This window comes from Alosa pseudoharengus, unplaced genomic scaffold (genome assembly GCF_046254945.1).
Source record: "Alosa pseudoharengus isolate Yale_2024_CS ecotype anadromous, Long Island Sound unplaced genomic scaffold, YU_APseudo_1.1 YU_APseudo_1.1_scf_6, whole genome shotgun sequence".
NCBI classification, from domain to species: domain Eukaryota; kingdom Metazoa; phylum Chordata; class Actinopteri; order Clupeiformes; family Clupeidae; genus Alosa; species Alosa pseudoharengus.
This window is the reverse complement of record NW_027468848.1, coordinates 40770349-40788374: the sequence shown is the minus strand read 5'-3', so window position 1 is coordinate 40788374 and position 18026 is coordinate 40770349. Positions and strand designations below refer to the sequence as shown.

At 39.9% G+C, this 18026-nt stretch overlaps 1 protein-coding gene across 1 annotated transcript in view; it reads right to left on the bottom strand.

Annotated features, from left to right (window-relative positions):
• svopa (SV2 related protein a) overlaps positions 1–18026 on the bottom strand; it is a 104613-nt gene that overhangs the window by 4822 nt on the left and 81765 nt on the right. The window contains exons 10-15 of the mRNA XM_076269714.1: positions 17068–17141; positions 14603–14679; positions 14405–14506; positions 14212–14323; positions 249–330; positions 42–131 (exon numbers count right to left, since the gene is read on the bottom strand). Of these exons, the coding sequence (XP_076125829.1) occupies positions 42–131; positions 249–330; positions 14212–14323; positions 14405–14506; positions 14603–14679; positions 17068–17141 (537 nt within the window). The remainder of the gene's footprint in view (positions 1–41; positions 132–248; positions 331–14211; positions 14324–14404; positions 14507–14602; positions 14680–17067; positions 17142–18026) is intronic.

Genomic DNA, 18026 nt, shown 5'->3' with positions numbered 1-18026 from the left:
ATGCTTAAGACACTGTAGAAGGTAATTGTGTTTTACTGCACCTGTGCAACAAAAGGTGTAATAAGAGCCCCAACTCTTGCCATTCCACTGCTTGTGCCCAAACCCAGGGCTCTGGTGGCTGTAGGGTACACCTTTAAAAGCCATTATAATCAAACTCAATTAATAAACTGAATCAAATGCTATGCAGTATCTAATCCACCTTCTTAAGACTAAAATACGTATTAAAGTAGGGTAGGTGAGTAGTTTACCTCTGGGGTATAAACATAAGCAGCCTGGAAACCTCCTGCAATGAAAGCTCGTGCGATGAATATCAGTACTGTCAGAAACGTCCTGCCACAGACAGATAGGACCAGCCGTTACAATCATAGATTACACCCCATAATGTTTAGCACCAAATGCTATAATACTGTCATATTTTAATATAGTAGTTTATTTTTATATAGTTGTGCTCTTAAGTTTACACACCCTGGCTGAATTCATGAAATATTGGTCAGATAACCTGTTTTATTTACAGGTAGTGATCAGGTGAAGCCATTCATTATTATCACATGATTGTGTGTGCAATTTTTTATATTAATAGCTGAAATTATCACCCAAATGGTCCTGTACAAGTTTTCGTATCCTTGAATGTTTGGTTTGATGAAATACAAGTTGACCCACCCAAGTTTAATTGGCTATCAATGGTAAGTTTCCACACCTGTGACATGTTTGATTGTAATTAGTGCCTGTAGGATAAGAAGGCCTTGCATAGAGTAATCAGGTGTGCAGAGAAAATCACCAACACTGCACTTCCTGGACTTAGATAGATAGATAGATTAGATAGAAATTATACTAACTAACACTTAATCTAAATCAATTCTAAAAAAACAGTATCCACATAGTGGTGATTAATCAATCAAGAGGCACTTGTAATGACTGAGGCAGGGACTGAGCCTGTGATTCTCTGTGCATAGTAAGGTAAGGTAAGGTGCTCTGTGTGAGTGAGTGTCATGGTGATAGTGCAATGGTAATAGTGGTCATGCAAATGAGTAGGTCCAACAGTGCAACAATGCAGAAATAAAGTCTATATATCTATATTCTATATAACTATTTTAAGAAAAGGACTTCAGGACATCTACACTAGGCGCTGCCTGTCAAGGGGCAAAAAGGATTTTAAAGGACTGTCATCACCCTGGCCATAACATTTTTCAATGGTTGCCCTCTGGAAAGCGGCTTCGATCTCAAAAGGCCAGAACAGAAAGACCCCATTTACACGAAGGGAAAACGCAGATATTTCCCTGCGGTTTGGCCTCTCGTTTACACCAAAACCCCGTTTTTATCACAGAAAACGATTATTTCTAAAACCTCCGGCCAAAGTGGAGATTTCTGATAATGCCGGTTATGTGCTGCCGTGTCAACAGGGATAAACGGCGTTTTAGCTTCTTAAACGTCACATTATGCGCCAGAAAATCCTTAACGTCATGTGAGTGCCTGATGTTTACAGTTTCTTTGATCAGGATTATCATGGATGCTGTTAAGGTGCTACTAATTTTTACTTTTGTGCAAACGCTTCTGGCCTGTTTGCATTTGCAACAACTGCTCTACATGGAGGAGCAGAGGCGAAGGATCGCACGGAGGTCAGCATTTTTACTGCTCGTGTTAGTCGTTGGTGTCGATTCTGAGGATTTTGATTGGCCAGCATGGCTTTATTCCTTTCCCTACACTGCCACCCATAGGTTTGGCATAGTTATTATGGCGCTCGACAGCGTATTCATGCGGGTTGATGTAAATGACAAGTTTTTTGAAAACAATGTTGTGTGCACGATATTATTATTGAAAACGGAGGGGGGGAAATATTCGTTTCTCTAAATACCTGGCTATGTGTAAATGTGGCCTAAGAAGAAGTTTTTTCCCCCAAGCCATACGGACAATGAATGCATAATTCCCCCCTCTTCATAAACATTTTAAATTTTATTTTATTTAATCCCCACCCCCCTTCTGTTTTCTATCTTCTTACTTTTCTATTATTATTAAACTTTGCACAGCTGGGAGTTGCAGTCGCAATCCCCATTTCACTGCTTTTTGTTCCACAAATTATGCATGACAAATACATTCTTGAATCCTGAATCTTGAATATGATAGTTAATGAATTTTGGAGCTCTTGGGAGACCTCTGCACATTTCACCCTGGGCTGCACTGACTGAATATTTCTGAGAAAAGGTAGTTGAACTGTATAAATCTGGAAAAGGCTATAAAAAGATATCCAACGATTTGAAAATGCCTGTCAGAAGTTTTTAAAGTCCGATAAAGAAGTGGTGAATTAGTGATTTAGTTGGATCAGGCAGACCAACAAAGATTTCAGCCAAATCAAACTACTTCAGATGAAATACAAGCTTCACTGCAAGTTAGTGTTTCAAACTGACTGCCAAAATCCACAATAAGTAGGCACTTGAACAAAAATGGGCTCAAATTGGCAGAATAATTTAATGTCTGTGCCACAAAATGGCAGCTGAAAATATGTCTCAGAACTTCGGGAAACCAAAACTAATTTAATATTTAAATTGAACACAACCGTAAACGTTATGTTTGGAGAGGAGTCAATAATTCCTATGGTGAAAAGTGAACCATCCCTGTTTGTAAAGCGGATCTCTGGACAGGGCAAGAAGAATGGGCAATTGTGCCACCTCAGATGAAGGTACTCCTCCACAACTGTTACAAAAGACTATACGCTGTCGTTGGTGCTAAAGGAGGTAAAACACAGTATTAAGGACTGAGTATATAAACTTTTGATTTTCTTTACTGCTATTGATTTGTTTAATGATCACACTACTCTGTGATGCCTTATGGTTTAATTTGAATCCCATTAAAATAAATGCCATGTGTTTTGCCTGATCACTTGCGTTTTCTTCAAAGAATGGTACAGAGTATGCTAACAGAGTATGTAAGAGCACAACTGTATAACATCTTCACACACACACACACACACACACACACACGCACACACACACACACACACCATACAAAAAAATGCAGACAGTGATGTGGGGGCCAAGCAGCTAAGCACGGCACCCTTGAGTGAACAAAAGGGACCAGGTTGGATCGTCAGAGCCTGCAAGGCCTACTCTGTAACTACTCTGCAGGCCTACACTGTAACTACTCTGCAGGCCTACACTCTAACTACTCTGCAGGCCTACACTGTAACTATTTTTGTTGCTTAACTGTTGAAAAATCATGGATTCTTAATACTGTGTACATGACACATCAGTCATTCGGAAATACCAATCTCTGACTCCGGAAAAATGTCTTGAACGCAATGTCGGGTCAGATTTTATGCTTGGAGACTCGTGCAAAAGTATTGTGCCCAGAGTTACCCGACATGATGTCACAATCATGCTCTCCAATCATGGTGGCATTCATTGCAACAACGTAACCAGAGGCGAACCTCACTCTCATCAGTCTGTAAATAGGCAAGGAGATATCACTAAAATAAAATTACTGATATAAGCATTCGCCTGAAACACTCATTATTGCTCATTTACATTTATTCATTTAGCAGACGCTTTTATCCAAAGCGACTTATTATGTTAACTATATTACAAGGGCCATTGCCTGGCCGTATCTACCATAGAGGACATTGAGGTCAGGTCCTCAATATTTCTATCTTCAAGTTTTGCTTCATTAATTGAAAATAATGGGCAGGACAATGCACCGTCACGTGACACCAGTGTTGGGAGTAATGCGTTACAAAGTAACACATTACTGTAATTCCACTACTTTTAGTGGTAACGAGCATGTAACGAAGTATTTTTGTAAATCAAGTAACACAATTACAATTACTGAAATTTCAAAGAGTTTGTTACTTGCGTTACTCTGTTGATCTTGAATAAACGACTGCAGACAAGATGACAGATGCACTTCTGATCTAACGTCTCCCGACCTAGCTGTGTTTCCAGCGATTGTGTTTCTTTACAGTTAATAGGAGCCTCCTCAGATTCCTCCTTATTTCGGATTTATGCTAAAACACACAAGAGTGCATTAGGCTACAATTTAAACTGGCATCTTAAAAGCCTTTTCGTTTCCATCTCATAAGCTCCACTACAGTAAAAGCGCACAACCCCAAACCCTCGGATGCGCATTAGAACTTATTTCGGTAGGTCAGCACTTGTGCAGCGCAGGCTTTTCCCAAACTGGTGGTGCTTAAAATGCTATATAATACAACTGTGTTTAAAGCAGGATGAGGACAACCTAAGGTTGTATGTGTGTGTGAGCAGACAATAACTGCTTTGAAAATAGGCCATTTTACATTGTTTCACATTATATCCCATTGAACTCATTCCATGTAGCCTACAGAAGGATTGCAATAATAATGATAATAATAACTTATTACTATATTGCAGAATTCAGTGTCAGTGCACCACCATGCATACTACTAGTAGAAGGCAAGCAGCAGTGTACTCTACATATCTATCAAACCACCTAGATGGTGAGGGTGGCGCAAAACAAGGTCAGGGAGGCCTTCATGCATTGTAGAATGTTTACTAATTTTCAGTAACTTGCCCAACACTGCGTGACACATAGTTACGAAAGAAGTCGGCTATCACGGAATGTGTCTTAAAGTAATTAACAAATGCAACACAGGTTAATGTGTGCTTCAATTTGTGATCTGTGTGTTCACTAATTCACGGATGGGATACATGCAGAGACCAAATTCCTTGTATACCCAAGTATACTTGGCCATAAAACCTGATTTACATTACATTTACATAATTGAAGCGAATTGGGTTGGTAATGTATGTAGTCTCGGAGTAAGTTACACAGGCCTTTACCCATTTCGGTAACACTTTACGGTAAGGGTACTTTAACTAGAAATGCAATTCCAAGGAATTACCAGTGCATGAAAATGCTAAAGTTGTGATGTAAAATATCATGTATAGTTAAAACAGATAATACAGAGATGGTTACTACGGTGATGCTAGGATAGACATGGTGGTTGCATAGCTTAAAAAAAAAGTTGATCGTTTAAAAGTAGACTGTTTAAAAGCTGAATGTAGATAGTTTAAAAGTTGTTGATAGACAGCTAGTTTAATAGATAGTTTAATGATAGTTTAAAAGTAGACCGTTTAAAAGTTGAAGGTAAGTCGTTTAAAAGTTGTTGACAGACTGGAAGTTGAATGAATGTTGATATTCAAATAGTTTAATGGCTGTGTATAGGTAGATATTTGACGATAACTGAAAGTTGGAATGGCTCTGATGTTTGCTAGCAGTTATGCTAAGATTTTTAACTATGCTAACCATGCTACTTAGCTAATGTTTTATAGCAGTGCTAGCAATGCTAACATGCTAACCATGTTACTTAGCTAACGTTTTCTAGCAGTTTAATGAATGTTGATATTCAAATAGTTTAATGGCTGTGTATAGGTAGATATTTGACGATAACTGAAAGTTGGAACGGCTCTAATGTTTGCTAGCAGTAACTTAACTAACATTTTCTAGCAGTTTTGTTAAACATGCTAACTATGCTAATAATATTAGCATGCTAACCATGTTACTTAGCTAACTTAGCTAATCATTTTTAGCAGTTATGCTAACTATACTAACTAGTATGCTAGCATGCTAACTATGCTAACCATGTTACTTAGCTAACCTAGCTAATAATTTTTAGCAGTTTTGCTAAAAATACTAATTAACATGCTAACTATGCTAACCATGTTACTTAGCTAACTTATCTAATCATTTTTAGCAGTTTTGCTAACTATGCTAACTATCATGTTAACATGCTAGCATGCTAACTATGTTAACCATGTTACTTAGCTAACCTAGCTAATCATTTTTAGCAGTTATGCTAAAAATGCTAACTAGCATGTTAACATGCTAGCATGCTAACTATGCTAACCATGTGACTTAGCTAACCTAGCTAATCATTTTTAGCAGTTTTGTTAAAAATGCTAACAATGATAACATGCTAACTTTGCTAACCATGCTAACTAGCTACAGTGGGTAGGAGTCATAGTTGATGAAAAGTGTTGACATAGTTGATGACAAGTTAAAAGTTGTTGATAGACAGCTAGTGAATGTATATAGTTTAAAAGTTTAAAAGTTGAATGTAGATAGTTTAAAAGTTGTTGATAGACAGCTAGTTTAATAGATAGATAGTTTAATGATAGTTTAAAAGTAGACTGTTTAAAAGTTGAATGTAAAAAGTTCAGTAGTTTAATGGGTTACATTGTTTAACAGTGGATTATTGTAGTGAGGACTTTTATTTTGAAACAGTTTTGGGCAGAGGAAACAGTTGAATAGGATGTGTAGTCTTAATTGACCCAGATTCTATGCTTAAAGGAACACGCCACCCAAAATCAGTAGTAATATATGTTCTTACCTTAACTTTCACGAGTTGAGTCATACCTCTCCCGCGCCGGTAGGTGCACTCAAACGATCTGTCTCGCGGCGCGAATGTGTTAGCATGTTGCTATGCTAGCGGGCTCTGCCGTGGCCGTAGAGAGAGGAACATAGCAGTAATCAAACACCTCCATTTTTCCCCTACTTAAATACAGTTGCACGAGTAGTTGATAAAAATGTGTACGTCACACAACATGAAACGTGGCGATTTTCCAAGCGAATAAACAGGAGAACTACAATGTGTGGCGCAATAGCACTTGGGAGTACTTCGACCTAGCGTGGTAATATTATTAACACCTAATTGTAGATCCTATCCACCACAGAGTTTAGAATCCATGCTGGATCGACCCTCAGCCTCTCCCTCCCCTCTGAGCGAGAGAGAGGCACACACACTAGAGATGCGCTGATGGGCTATTATTTCAACCATAACTGCATAGCAAAACTTATCATCCATCAGCCATCCATCAGCACCAAAGTTTGTTGACCAATTTTCAAAACTGCACCCGCCCACCATCTGTTGGTTGTTTTAATGTAGGCTATATGGGTGATGCAGCGCTGCTGACGTGAGGCTAGAAAGCCCTTGCCTGTTCTAGAAAGACTGATCTATGCAGCAAATATATTAAAAGGCTGAAGTCGTACATTGGCTAGGCCTATCCCCAGAATATCAGCAGCAAACTCAGTCTCTGTCGCGCAAAACAGTCTCCAAATAAAACGCACATCGGCCTGTTGCCTATTCTGCCATGCAGCTTGTGACAATATATCGTCCAAAATGCTTGATTGCATTGCATTCTCCACATTTTTAGCTAAATTTTCATGTACCACATCAGCATTTTTGTTCAGTGAATCTTTTGTAAATTGCTTTACAATTACCGTTGGGCCTATATTGCCTGGCTTGCCTCAGCTTCGGTCACGTCCTTTTACAATTTTATCATTGTAATAAAAAACGCAATTTGCCACATAATTTCAGCATGCTCCTGGCCTACTAATTAATGCCTATTGTACTTTATTTTTTGCAAAAAGAAAGAAATCCTTGATAAAATAACAAGTCATTCACATTATAGGCTACTTTACACATATGTCAGGTTGACTGACAAGCCTGTTCTAAAGACTCCCATTCATTTTGATTGCACGAGCGTGTCTTTTTCAGACAGACATCGCAATTCATTTTATAGCAGGCCATCGGACAAATATGACGCCTCGATATTAAAGAAACTCCGACTCCATTCATTCTGAAAGTCCACCAGCGCACAACAGTGCAACGTGCATGTTCACATTTTTAGTAACAACCGCCAAACTTGCTTGCTTGCCTTACACATCTAAGTTTTCCGACTATTTTTCTTGCCTTCTTTTTCCGCTGTGGATGTTATGGAGTTTGTAGAAGTTTTAGCTCTTACGTTCTGAACATCTCGCACTGCCATCGCCCAATGTCATTTCTGAGTCATATCACTCTCTGTCTCTCTTTTACTGTAAATGCCTATTCCCTGAATGGTAGGCTACAATTATGTGTTTTATATATAGGCTAATATCTAAACAAAATAACCCAGGCAGTCTCATCTAGGATATAACACAGGTTGAAGTCAACGTCAAGTTGGTTCTATTTAGGGAGGTGAATGTGTGTAAACATCTGTAGATGACTCAGAAATGACATCGGAAGACAAGGAGTGAATAGTGGCAAGAGGCAAGCCGAAGTCTGCTGACAAGGGCCCGACGGTAATTGTAAAGCAATTTACAAAAGATTCACTGAACAAAAATGCTGATGTGGTACATGAAAATTTTGCTAAAAATGTGGAGAATGCAATGCAATCAAGCATTTTGGACGATATATTGTCACAAGCTGCATGGCAGAATAGGCAACAGGCCGATGTGCGTTTTATTTGGAGACTGTTTTGCGCGACAGAGACTGAGTTTGCTGCTGATATTCTGGGGATAGGCCTAGCCAATGTACGACTTTAGCCTTTTAATATATTTGCTGCATTAGATCAGTCTTTCTAGAACAGGCAAGAGCTTTCTAGCCTCACGTCAGCAGCGCTGCATCACCCATATAGCCTACATTAAAACAACCAACGGATGGTGGGCGGGTGCGGTTTTGAAAATTGGTCAACAAACTTTGGTGCTGATGGATGGCTGATGGATGATAAGTTTTGCTATGCAGTTATGGTTGAAATAATAGCCCATCTCTAGTGTGTGTGCCTCTCTCTCGCTCAGAGGGGAGGGAGAGGCTGAGGGTCGATCCAGCATGGATTCTAAACTCTGTGGTGGATAGGATCTACAATTAGGTGTTAATAATATTACCACGCTAGGTCGAAGTACTCCCAAGTGCTATTGCGCCACACATTGTAGTTCTCCTGTTTATTCGCTTGGAAAATCGCCACGTTTCATGTTGTGTGACGTACACATTTTTATCAACTACTCGTGCAACTGTATTTAAGTAGGGAAAAAATGGAGGTGTTTGATTACTGCTATGTTCCTCTCTCTACGGTCACGGCAGAGCCCGCTAGCATAGCAACATGCTAACACATTCGCGCCGCGCGACAGAGCGTTTGAGTGCACCTACCGGCGCGGGAGAGGTATGACTCAACTCGTGAAAGTTAAGGTAAGAACATATATTACTACTGATTTTGGGTGGCGTGTTCCTTAAAAGCCTGAGGCTGCAGGTGGCCTGAATACCTGCCATAGGATTTTCATGCACTGTAATTAATTCATGATTTATGTATTACTTCATTCATTAATATCTAATTAATCATCAGGAATTTACTGAGTTCATAGTTTGTCATTTATGACCTCATACATGAACACATTACTAAAGTATTAGGTACGGTGGACACATCATTATGAATTATGATGTATTAACCATGATCATGACTTTATTTTTCTGCCAAAAATGTGGTCATCACTGCTCAAATTCTGATTTGAACATAACTTTGGAGTTCTCTAAACACATGTCATTATTCACTACTTTATTTGAGGGGCCACAGACATGATGAATGCATGAGCAATTATCCTAAAATTCATGTAATCATGATGATCATGCTTAAGAAATCATAAATCATAATGATATACCCATCACACCTAATGCTTTAGTTGATGTGTTATTCATACATGAGAAAAAGTCCGCTTCAACCAGGGTTTTCTGCTCCCACTTTTATTTTTCCGTGACGTTTCGGGTAATCACCCTTCTTCAGAAAACCCTGGTTGAAGCGGACTTTTTCTCTTTTTTGTCTGGTCGTTTGTTTGTCCTGCTCCCAGGTCAGACATTTGGATGTGCGGACTTTAAAACTTGCTCTTTGTTCATACATGAGGTCATCATGAATGAGAGTATATGAATTCATTTCAATTCCTGATGATTCATAGGATATAAAGGAATGAAGTAATGCATAAATCATGAATTAATTCATGCATGAATTCATGATAATTCATGTACCTTTACCATAAAGTGTTACCCATATTTCTTCATAACATTTTTGTTAGTAAAATGATTGCATGTCCTGTGAATTAATAGCTAGATGAATAACTTTATAACTAGTGCAAGTTCAAGTTTAAGTTACTTTATTTGTACCCAGAGGTAGATTTTGTTTGCAGTATAGAATGCTTCAAGAGAATTTGCAGGAGCAAACAGGAGCACAGAGGATGCCATCTTTACGGCAATTCACTCTGCCCTGTCCCTCCTTGACAACAGCAACACCTATGTGAGAATGCTGTTCATTGACTTCAGTTCAGCATTCAACACCATTATCCCCTCCAAACTGATCACCAAACTCAGTGAACTGGACATCAATACCTCCCTCTGAAACTAGATTCTGGACCGCAGTCTGTTAGATTATATAACCTCACCCACTCAACCCTCACCCTGAACACTGGTGTGTGCTGAGCCCTCCTTTACTCCCTCTTCACCTACAACTGCATACCTGTACATGGCTCTAACACCATTGTCAAGTTTGCAGACAACACTACGGTGATTGCTCTCATCAGCAACAATAATGAGACAGCCTGCAGGGAGGAGGTCCAGCACCTAACATCGCGGAGCACCGACAACAACCTGGCTCTCAACACCAAAGGACCAAAGACCTCATTGTGGACTTCAGGAAGTCAAAAGCTAGCACACAAAGCCACATCCTCATCAACAGGACTGAGGTGGAGCATGTCACCAGTTCATGTTTCTGTGTGTCCACATCTCTGTGGACCTCTCTTGGACCCTCAACACCTCTACCTTGAGCCAAGAAGGCTCACCAGCATCTCTTCTTCCTGAGGAGACTAAAGAACACAACCTCTCTCCTCAGATCCTGGTGAACTTCAAAACCTCTACCGCTGCACCATTGAGAGCATCCTCACCAACTGTGTCACAGTATGGTATGCCCCCCCCCCCCCCCCGGTGCCTCCTTGCCTGTGCCTGTTGAGGTGTCCATGTCGATGGCAACCTTCACAGGACAACAAGGAGGCGAACATTTTGCCCCTATCCCACCCATAGTATTCTATTTATATTTATAATGTACACACTTTATTACACTTAAACATAGCAATATTCTACTGACATTTCTACGGTTGTTCGTGATTAGTTCAAAGGAACTCCAATGATTTTAAACTCCAAACATGTGTCCACCCACCACGAAGAAGATGTTTGCCAATGAAGTCAGGCCACACTCTTTGCCAAAGAGGACCGTAAACATAGTCAAGAGTATAATAAGGTGATAATAAGGCTAATTAGCATAATACTAGTTTTTTTTGCTTTTTTATATTTTTCATAGCCTTTACTTTTTTTTTATTGCCCACGGGAGATTTCTGAGATGCACAGATGTGAACAATATTAATTTATTTACATGGTATAATAATGCCTGTCCGAAGAAAGTGCCCAAAATCGCCATTTTGGCAGCCATTTTGTTTACCGTAAAACTTCAAATAATCGCCGAGTCCCTAAGAGACGCCTGTCTCTTTTAAACGCCTGGCGTGGCTACAGGTTTGGGTTAAAAGCCGGTCTCCAGTAGAAGCCTGGTCTGTTTTTTAGTTTCGGGTTGTATTTAATGTTCTAAAACCCGTCAGATCATCTGTTTAAAGATTTGCAATGACACAAAACCGTTACAGAAAGGAGGTTACAGCAGTGTGACTTAGATGTTGCACGTCGTTACAAGCCGTCGCAAAGCATTCACATGTCTGGTCACAGTTGCAAGGTTTAAGAATGTTGCATCAAGTTGCTGCTCATCTCGTTGCAAATCTTGGGTGTGATTTGGGCTTAAGTATGGCGCAGACTGCGCACGTTATGATTAGATGGCATTAAAAGACTTCGGTGGGGAAAAGCTAGAGTTCCAAATTGTATAACTTTCTTTCCAATATGAACTATGCCTATATATCCGACTTCGTCATCGTTTAATTCATCCCTTGTGTTAATTTGCGGATAGGCCGATGGTAAGCTTGTTTTTATGCTGGCAACAAAACCAGAACGGTTCGTGAACGTTATTCTTTATTCTAAATGCCATGGCGATAAAGAGAAAGAAGTCAGAAAAGGAATTTACCTTAGACTAGGCTATATCAGAGCCCGTCTACGGACATTCTCTGGCTATATAACCTACTGAAATAGATTAATGATGTAAAGTCAAGTGCGCTTCTATGGGACTGGTGTGCGCGCGCACAGTTTTTATTGATGAGTCGGAGTGGCAAGTGCTGCGCATAGTTGCAGTGGAATGTGGCTGCCCAGTGCATTATAAAACTTCTCACTCTTACGGCTCCCACACACATCTGCGTTCCGTCAATGCATGCCAGTGGGTGTTCCCGACGGTAGCTATGCAAATGACTTGAAGTAAAAACGTAATGTGATTGGTTGGTGCCGTCCGTAGATTGGCTTGATTGGCCGGTGCCGTCTGTCGGTGCAGCAACAGCTGAACTCAACGCGAGCGGCGGGAGAAACGCGACACGACGGACCCACAATTCAGTTCGGCAACGGATCACGTGAGCCCATGTAAAGTGAATGGGATGCGTCTCCAGCAACGCGAAGCACGCAGCTGTGTGTGGGAGCCGTTAGACCTACTCATACACGGCGGTGAAATGGCGTATTTAGCTGTCTAAATTCGAATCATATGCTGGGGGAGAAATCGTCGGACATCCATGATTATTTTGTTATTCAGCACCCCTGGTCAAAAATATGTTCCTGTGCGCCTGGAAGTATAGGCTATGATTTGAATGTAGACTGTAGAATTTGGCAAATACAAAACGGGAGAAACAGTATGGTTCATGCTCTCTCATGCTGTTTCATTCCTGCCGAAAAGGAGGGAGAATGAAACATTAAGCACGTTTCACTTTTGCATAAATAATTCCTGAACGGTTTTGGTCAGGGCTGATAATGCAACTGTATTTGACAAAGGACCGATATAGGCTATTTGCTTGTGACAAAATATGAGCTTTCAGTGTGATACGATCTCTTTATAGATTACGTTTAATTAAAATGTGTTTCATCTGTTCTGGCTATCCCAGCTATTTGGATCTTACTGTATCTCACTCAATGAACAACATCTCAACAATAAATGAATGATGATCCGTAATTGTCATCAGATAGCCTAGTCATATAGGTAGACATTCAGTGTGTTTGAAATAATTAATTCGATAATATTTTCCATCTTTGCAGAGGAAAAGTTTTGTGTAAAGGGAATTAAAGGCCTGTCTCATATAGACGCCTGTCTCTAATACTAGCCGGTGCAGTTTGGGGATTTGGGAAAATAAAAGCCCGGGCTATTATTTGGAGTTTATTTAGATGGTCAAAAACTCAAAATTCTGCTTGGGAACAGGGCTAGTTGGATTCAGCACATGTTAATTATGATAAAATGTCCTGTTCCCAAATTTTACTAAGAAATGCCTCTAGATCCATATACAAGGACTTTTTCTTGAAATAGCACTTGGCTCTCCACTTTCTTTTTCACCTTAAAATAAAACCAATTTTGTAGACTTCTCAAGATACTTTGGAAACAAAAGTAAACAACTAGCCACTCTCACGCTGCTCACATAAACTTCAATTCACCTTATTTACCCGGTGGCCAGAACGAGGTTACAGGGTACACTTGCCATTACACCTCAGTCCAGCAGATGGTGGTGTTACTGCACTCCATTTGTAAACTGTCAAGATAACTCACTGAAGAAGAAGAACAGGCCAGCTAACCCGGTTGTGGCTAGATGGGATACAGCTAACAACGGAAGTCACGTAACAGATAGTGAAATCTCCAGTGAAATCTCCATAGAAATAAACAGTATCAGGACAGGAAGTAACCTAACCCTAATCCTAACCCTAACCCTTAGCTGTATCCCTTCTAGACACCACCAGCTAACCCTTCTTTTCTTTCGGTGAGCCTTTTTTTTGGCAGTTTGCAAACGGAATGCATTACCACCATCTGCTAGACTGAGGTGTAATGGCCTGTTCCCTGGCCAAGTGTACCCTGCAGCCTTGTTCTGGACGCCGGGTGAATAAGGTGAATACCCACAAATTCATTGATGCACCCCATCTTTCAGTGTACCGGGAATCGGTGATAATAAACCGCCGTGCAGCGAAGGTCATGATAAACAATGCTTCTATGACTCCTCGTTCCAACAATCAAACTATTTTTGCGATTGACTGTTAGAACTACCCTTTTCGAGAAACACCAAATACATGAACGATAGTTCTAACTACCAAGATTGCAATGGAAGGACACCTGACTGTGTGTTGTTCTGTATGTCATATAAATTACTGGAAGCCAAAATCTCACTTTGGATGAATATCTATCTATCCATCTAATGATAGGAAGGAAAAGTATAAACACTCATGGTGTTTGTGCATCTTTGCTGCTTAACCCCCCCCCCCCCTTTTAAATGTATGCTCACCTCCCTACACAAGCATAGAGTAGCAAAATGCATAAGGAGAAGATGAAAAAACACAGTGCCATGGTCTTTCTTCTACCAATACGATCAATTGCCCACAAGGTCACCAGCAGACCTGTGTAAATCAAAACAGCAGATTATAAACTACCCTGAATTAAGACAATGTATGGAACAAGCTTTGAATTGAAGCAATTACCTGGGAATTCAGAAAGAGTAGTCCACAGTAGGTCTTTGTAGTCATCCGAGTTTAGGTATTTACACTCCAGGCTGCAGACTGGCTCTTTACTGGCTCTGGAACCTGGAAAGGACATCTAATGAAACTTAATCTCAAATTCCTGTCACAGTATAGATAATTTGGGACACAAATGCAGACAGCCCTCTCTTCAAGACACACCTCCACATGTATCTCCCTCCTGGAAAAGCTCTGTTGTCAGCAGAACAAGACCATAGTAAGAGAATGCATTCGAGAACCTAGAACAGATGTTTCAACTGTCATTTACAGATGGGGTAAAATGATTGAAACATTTCGCAATTCATTATGGGGTAAAGCAGCATTAAGCCTCAAAACAATTTCTAAATGTTCTAAATGTTTCTGGCACAACTCCTCAGCCTCAGAAGAATGGCATTGAAAGTATGGCAATGAAAGTAAGTAAGAATCTATTTTATGGCAGAAAAGTGTGTGTGTGTGTGTGTGTGTGTGTGTGTGTGTGTGTGTGTGTATGTGTGTGTATGTATATGTATATATGGGTACATTTCAAGTGTAGTCATTGAAATGTCAAGAGTATCATTAGTGCAGTAGACATGCACTATCATTTATCTGTGTAATCCAATGACAGCATTGACGATAAGAGTTTACATTTCCCATCATTTTGTGGCTTAACATGGATTTTAATCATACTAGTTTTTTTATTTTTTTATTGAGAGATTCACTCCAATATCACAATAACAGAGTTGAGGAATAATTAATCTATTGTTGGTGTATCCTCAACATTTTGTGTAAATTAATGAAAAAAGAAGCATATATTCCTCACTGCCTATCTGAAATATCCCACCAGAGGAGGTGACATCTCTGTGCAGGCGTCATGCATCATATTAAAAATATTTTATGCAGTTTTATGACAGAGGTAACAGAGTTCATAAGACATTCATCCAATTCATTCATACACTTTCTTGAAATATTAAAGAGGCCAGTCTGAAGGATTGACAGTCACTTCTTCAATGAGGACTATTTAAGCAGAATGGTCTGCCTGCTCTTTGCCAACATGGCCTGGGACTAAACAGAAAAACAATGATACATTTCTGTCAAAAATTGTAGTTTGTCTAAAATGTAGACAGTGTTTAAGAAATATAGAACATAGCTTGTCTAAATGTAGACAGTGTCATAACCACAATGCCATCATTCATATAACATTCATATAAAAAATGTACATGGTCAGGAAAGATAGGGTTACTTTTTTGGTAGTGGCAACAGACCCAAAATGCACTGAAAAACAACACTTTGGAGTGCTTCCTGGACTCACATAGAGTTGGTCTGAGGTGCTCTTTGGATGGGAAACATTAATAAAAAAAACCAAGAAAACCAAAAGGCCTCTCTTAAAAGCCAATATTGTCATGTTTTTTATGTTTAGAAATTACACTATAAAACATTGGGCCCTATCATGACATTCTAAAGTGCATCGTCACTCGTCAAAAGTCTATTCAAATTTAGTAGGATGTCCAGTTCACATTGGGAGGGGTTTCTTTCTCAAAAGTGGAGCGCATGGCGTAACAAGGTGTTCCTAGGTCTTTTAATCAGTCATATGGGTGTGTTTGGGGCGTAACATCATTTTAAACCAATGAGAATGACATCTGTCATTCCCTTTAACGGCGCAACGCGCGATATGTCAAATAAATGCATCGGTATTTTGGCATTCAACGGCGCATTTGAAGGAGGCTGCTTGCGAGACCGTATGGAATAGTCATTCTTAAACCATGCTTTACTAAAACCTAGCATAGCCTTCACACATTTGCACTCGTCTATTATTTGAACTCATTGGCAAAGTGAAACTAACTTCACCAAGGAGTCAGTCAACGACAAGACAGTTAAATGCAGTTACTTTCACTATTGACTGACAATGGGTTACCACCGAAAACATAGGCTGGAAAAAGCAACACTTACCCTAATATTGCTCAAATGACTGAATAAAACAACATTTATCCTGCAGAGGAGTTGCTTATATCTCGTGACAGTGCGTCTTCAGCTGTGCTCCCTACGTGTCTCTCGCCTCTCCCCTAATCACTTTTAACCGTCATTACCAATTTGTAAATGATGGTGAATAACTACTCATCATGAGATGTACAGTATTTCGTAATATCTTAATATTTCCCATTGTAATCGTGCAATTTGTAATGCTTTGCATGGACGTGCGCTGGTGTGCGTTGAATGATAGAAGGATGGTGCGTGCACCTACCAATATGACTTGACATGCGCTCTTAAAATAGCATATGAACAACTCGCCATTGACTTCTGACCAGGTTTAGGTGGTGTATGATAGCGATTTTTAGACAATGCGCTAGTCCACTCCCTAGGTTGTTAATTGCCACACCCCTGGGCGCAATGCTTAAAAAATAAACGTGCAAAATACCGAATTCAACTTTGCGCGGGTGAATAACGAACTTTACGCCATGCGCTGGTGACCCAAAATACAGCCCATTATGATAATGAAACTCTAAAATGCCTAAATGCCTAAAATTACCTTCAAAACCAACAGTAATGTACCTACGCATAATACAGTATACTGCACATCAGCTGTTACCATCATACCAGTTGATATGGTTGCCATTGTCTGGAGCATTTATATAAAAATATCTATGCCTTACCAGATAAACCATAATAGAATGGTAGTCCAACGAAAGTGTGGGGAAAATAGGTCCTGGATTTTCCCTCTGTCCTCCTTTTGACAAAGTCACAATACCATTATTAATGGTGTCACAGTAACTAAAACAATCAAAACTTAGAATATCAATTTTACACTCACCTGTTCACTAGGTTTCACTGTACACAGTACAAGAACAAAAACATAGGTTTGAATGAGTATGGTAGTCATATAGGCTTTGTTAAGGTGTCTTTTCTTCCCCCACCCATTTGGTTGATGATTCACAGGACACCAAACCAGACCACTGATACACATGAAATTACAAGGTTTTCTTCCATGTAGGGGTCATGTCCCTTCATGTTAACCCCCCACCCCCAGTTTTTGCTCGACGACCGACAATTTTTTGTGCAATCCTGGGGATATTCTACCAGAAATGACTAGTTCATACGGGAAACTCTGAGTGACGCTACTAATTGGTCGTGGTGTGTACCAATCAGTCTCGTTTCTATTGCCAGGGTATTTTAGATATCCGCGGTCCGATGTCAGACTCACGCAGTCGTGACTCGTGAGATGACATCGCTAAATTGCTCACTCCTCTTCCCCAGCTCCACCTGTCTGCTTAGGATAGGGGGGTCTTTTTGATTCCCATCTATGCTTGTTATATGTTCTCACGCAGCAGCATTCTTCAGCGGAAATTGTATTGCTCATGCAGCTTCATTTATGCAGCTCTGCAGCAGCAATATCTTGAGCAGATCTAGGCCAAGCATACTACCTTATACTTACTTACATCAATAAATGCATTCTCTTTCCATCTGTGAGTTTCTCGTCTGAAATGTACATTGTCTGTCCTGGAATTATAGTAATGAATAAAACATATATAATCCAAAAAAGCCTTGAACTGACTAGATGATTGTTAGTTGTTCTTTAAAGGAATGCGCTATTCATTAGGTTATCAAATATTTT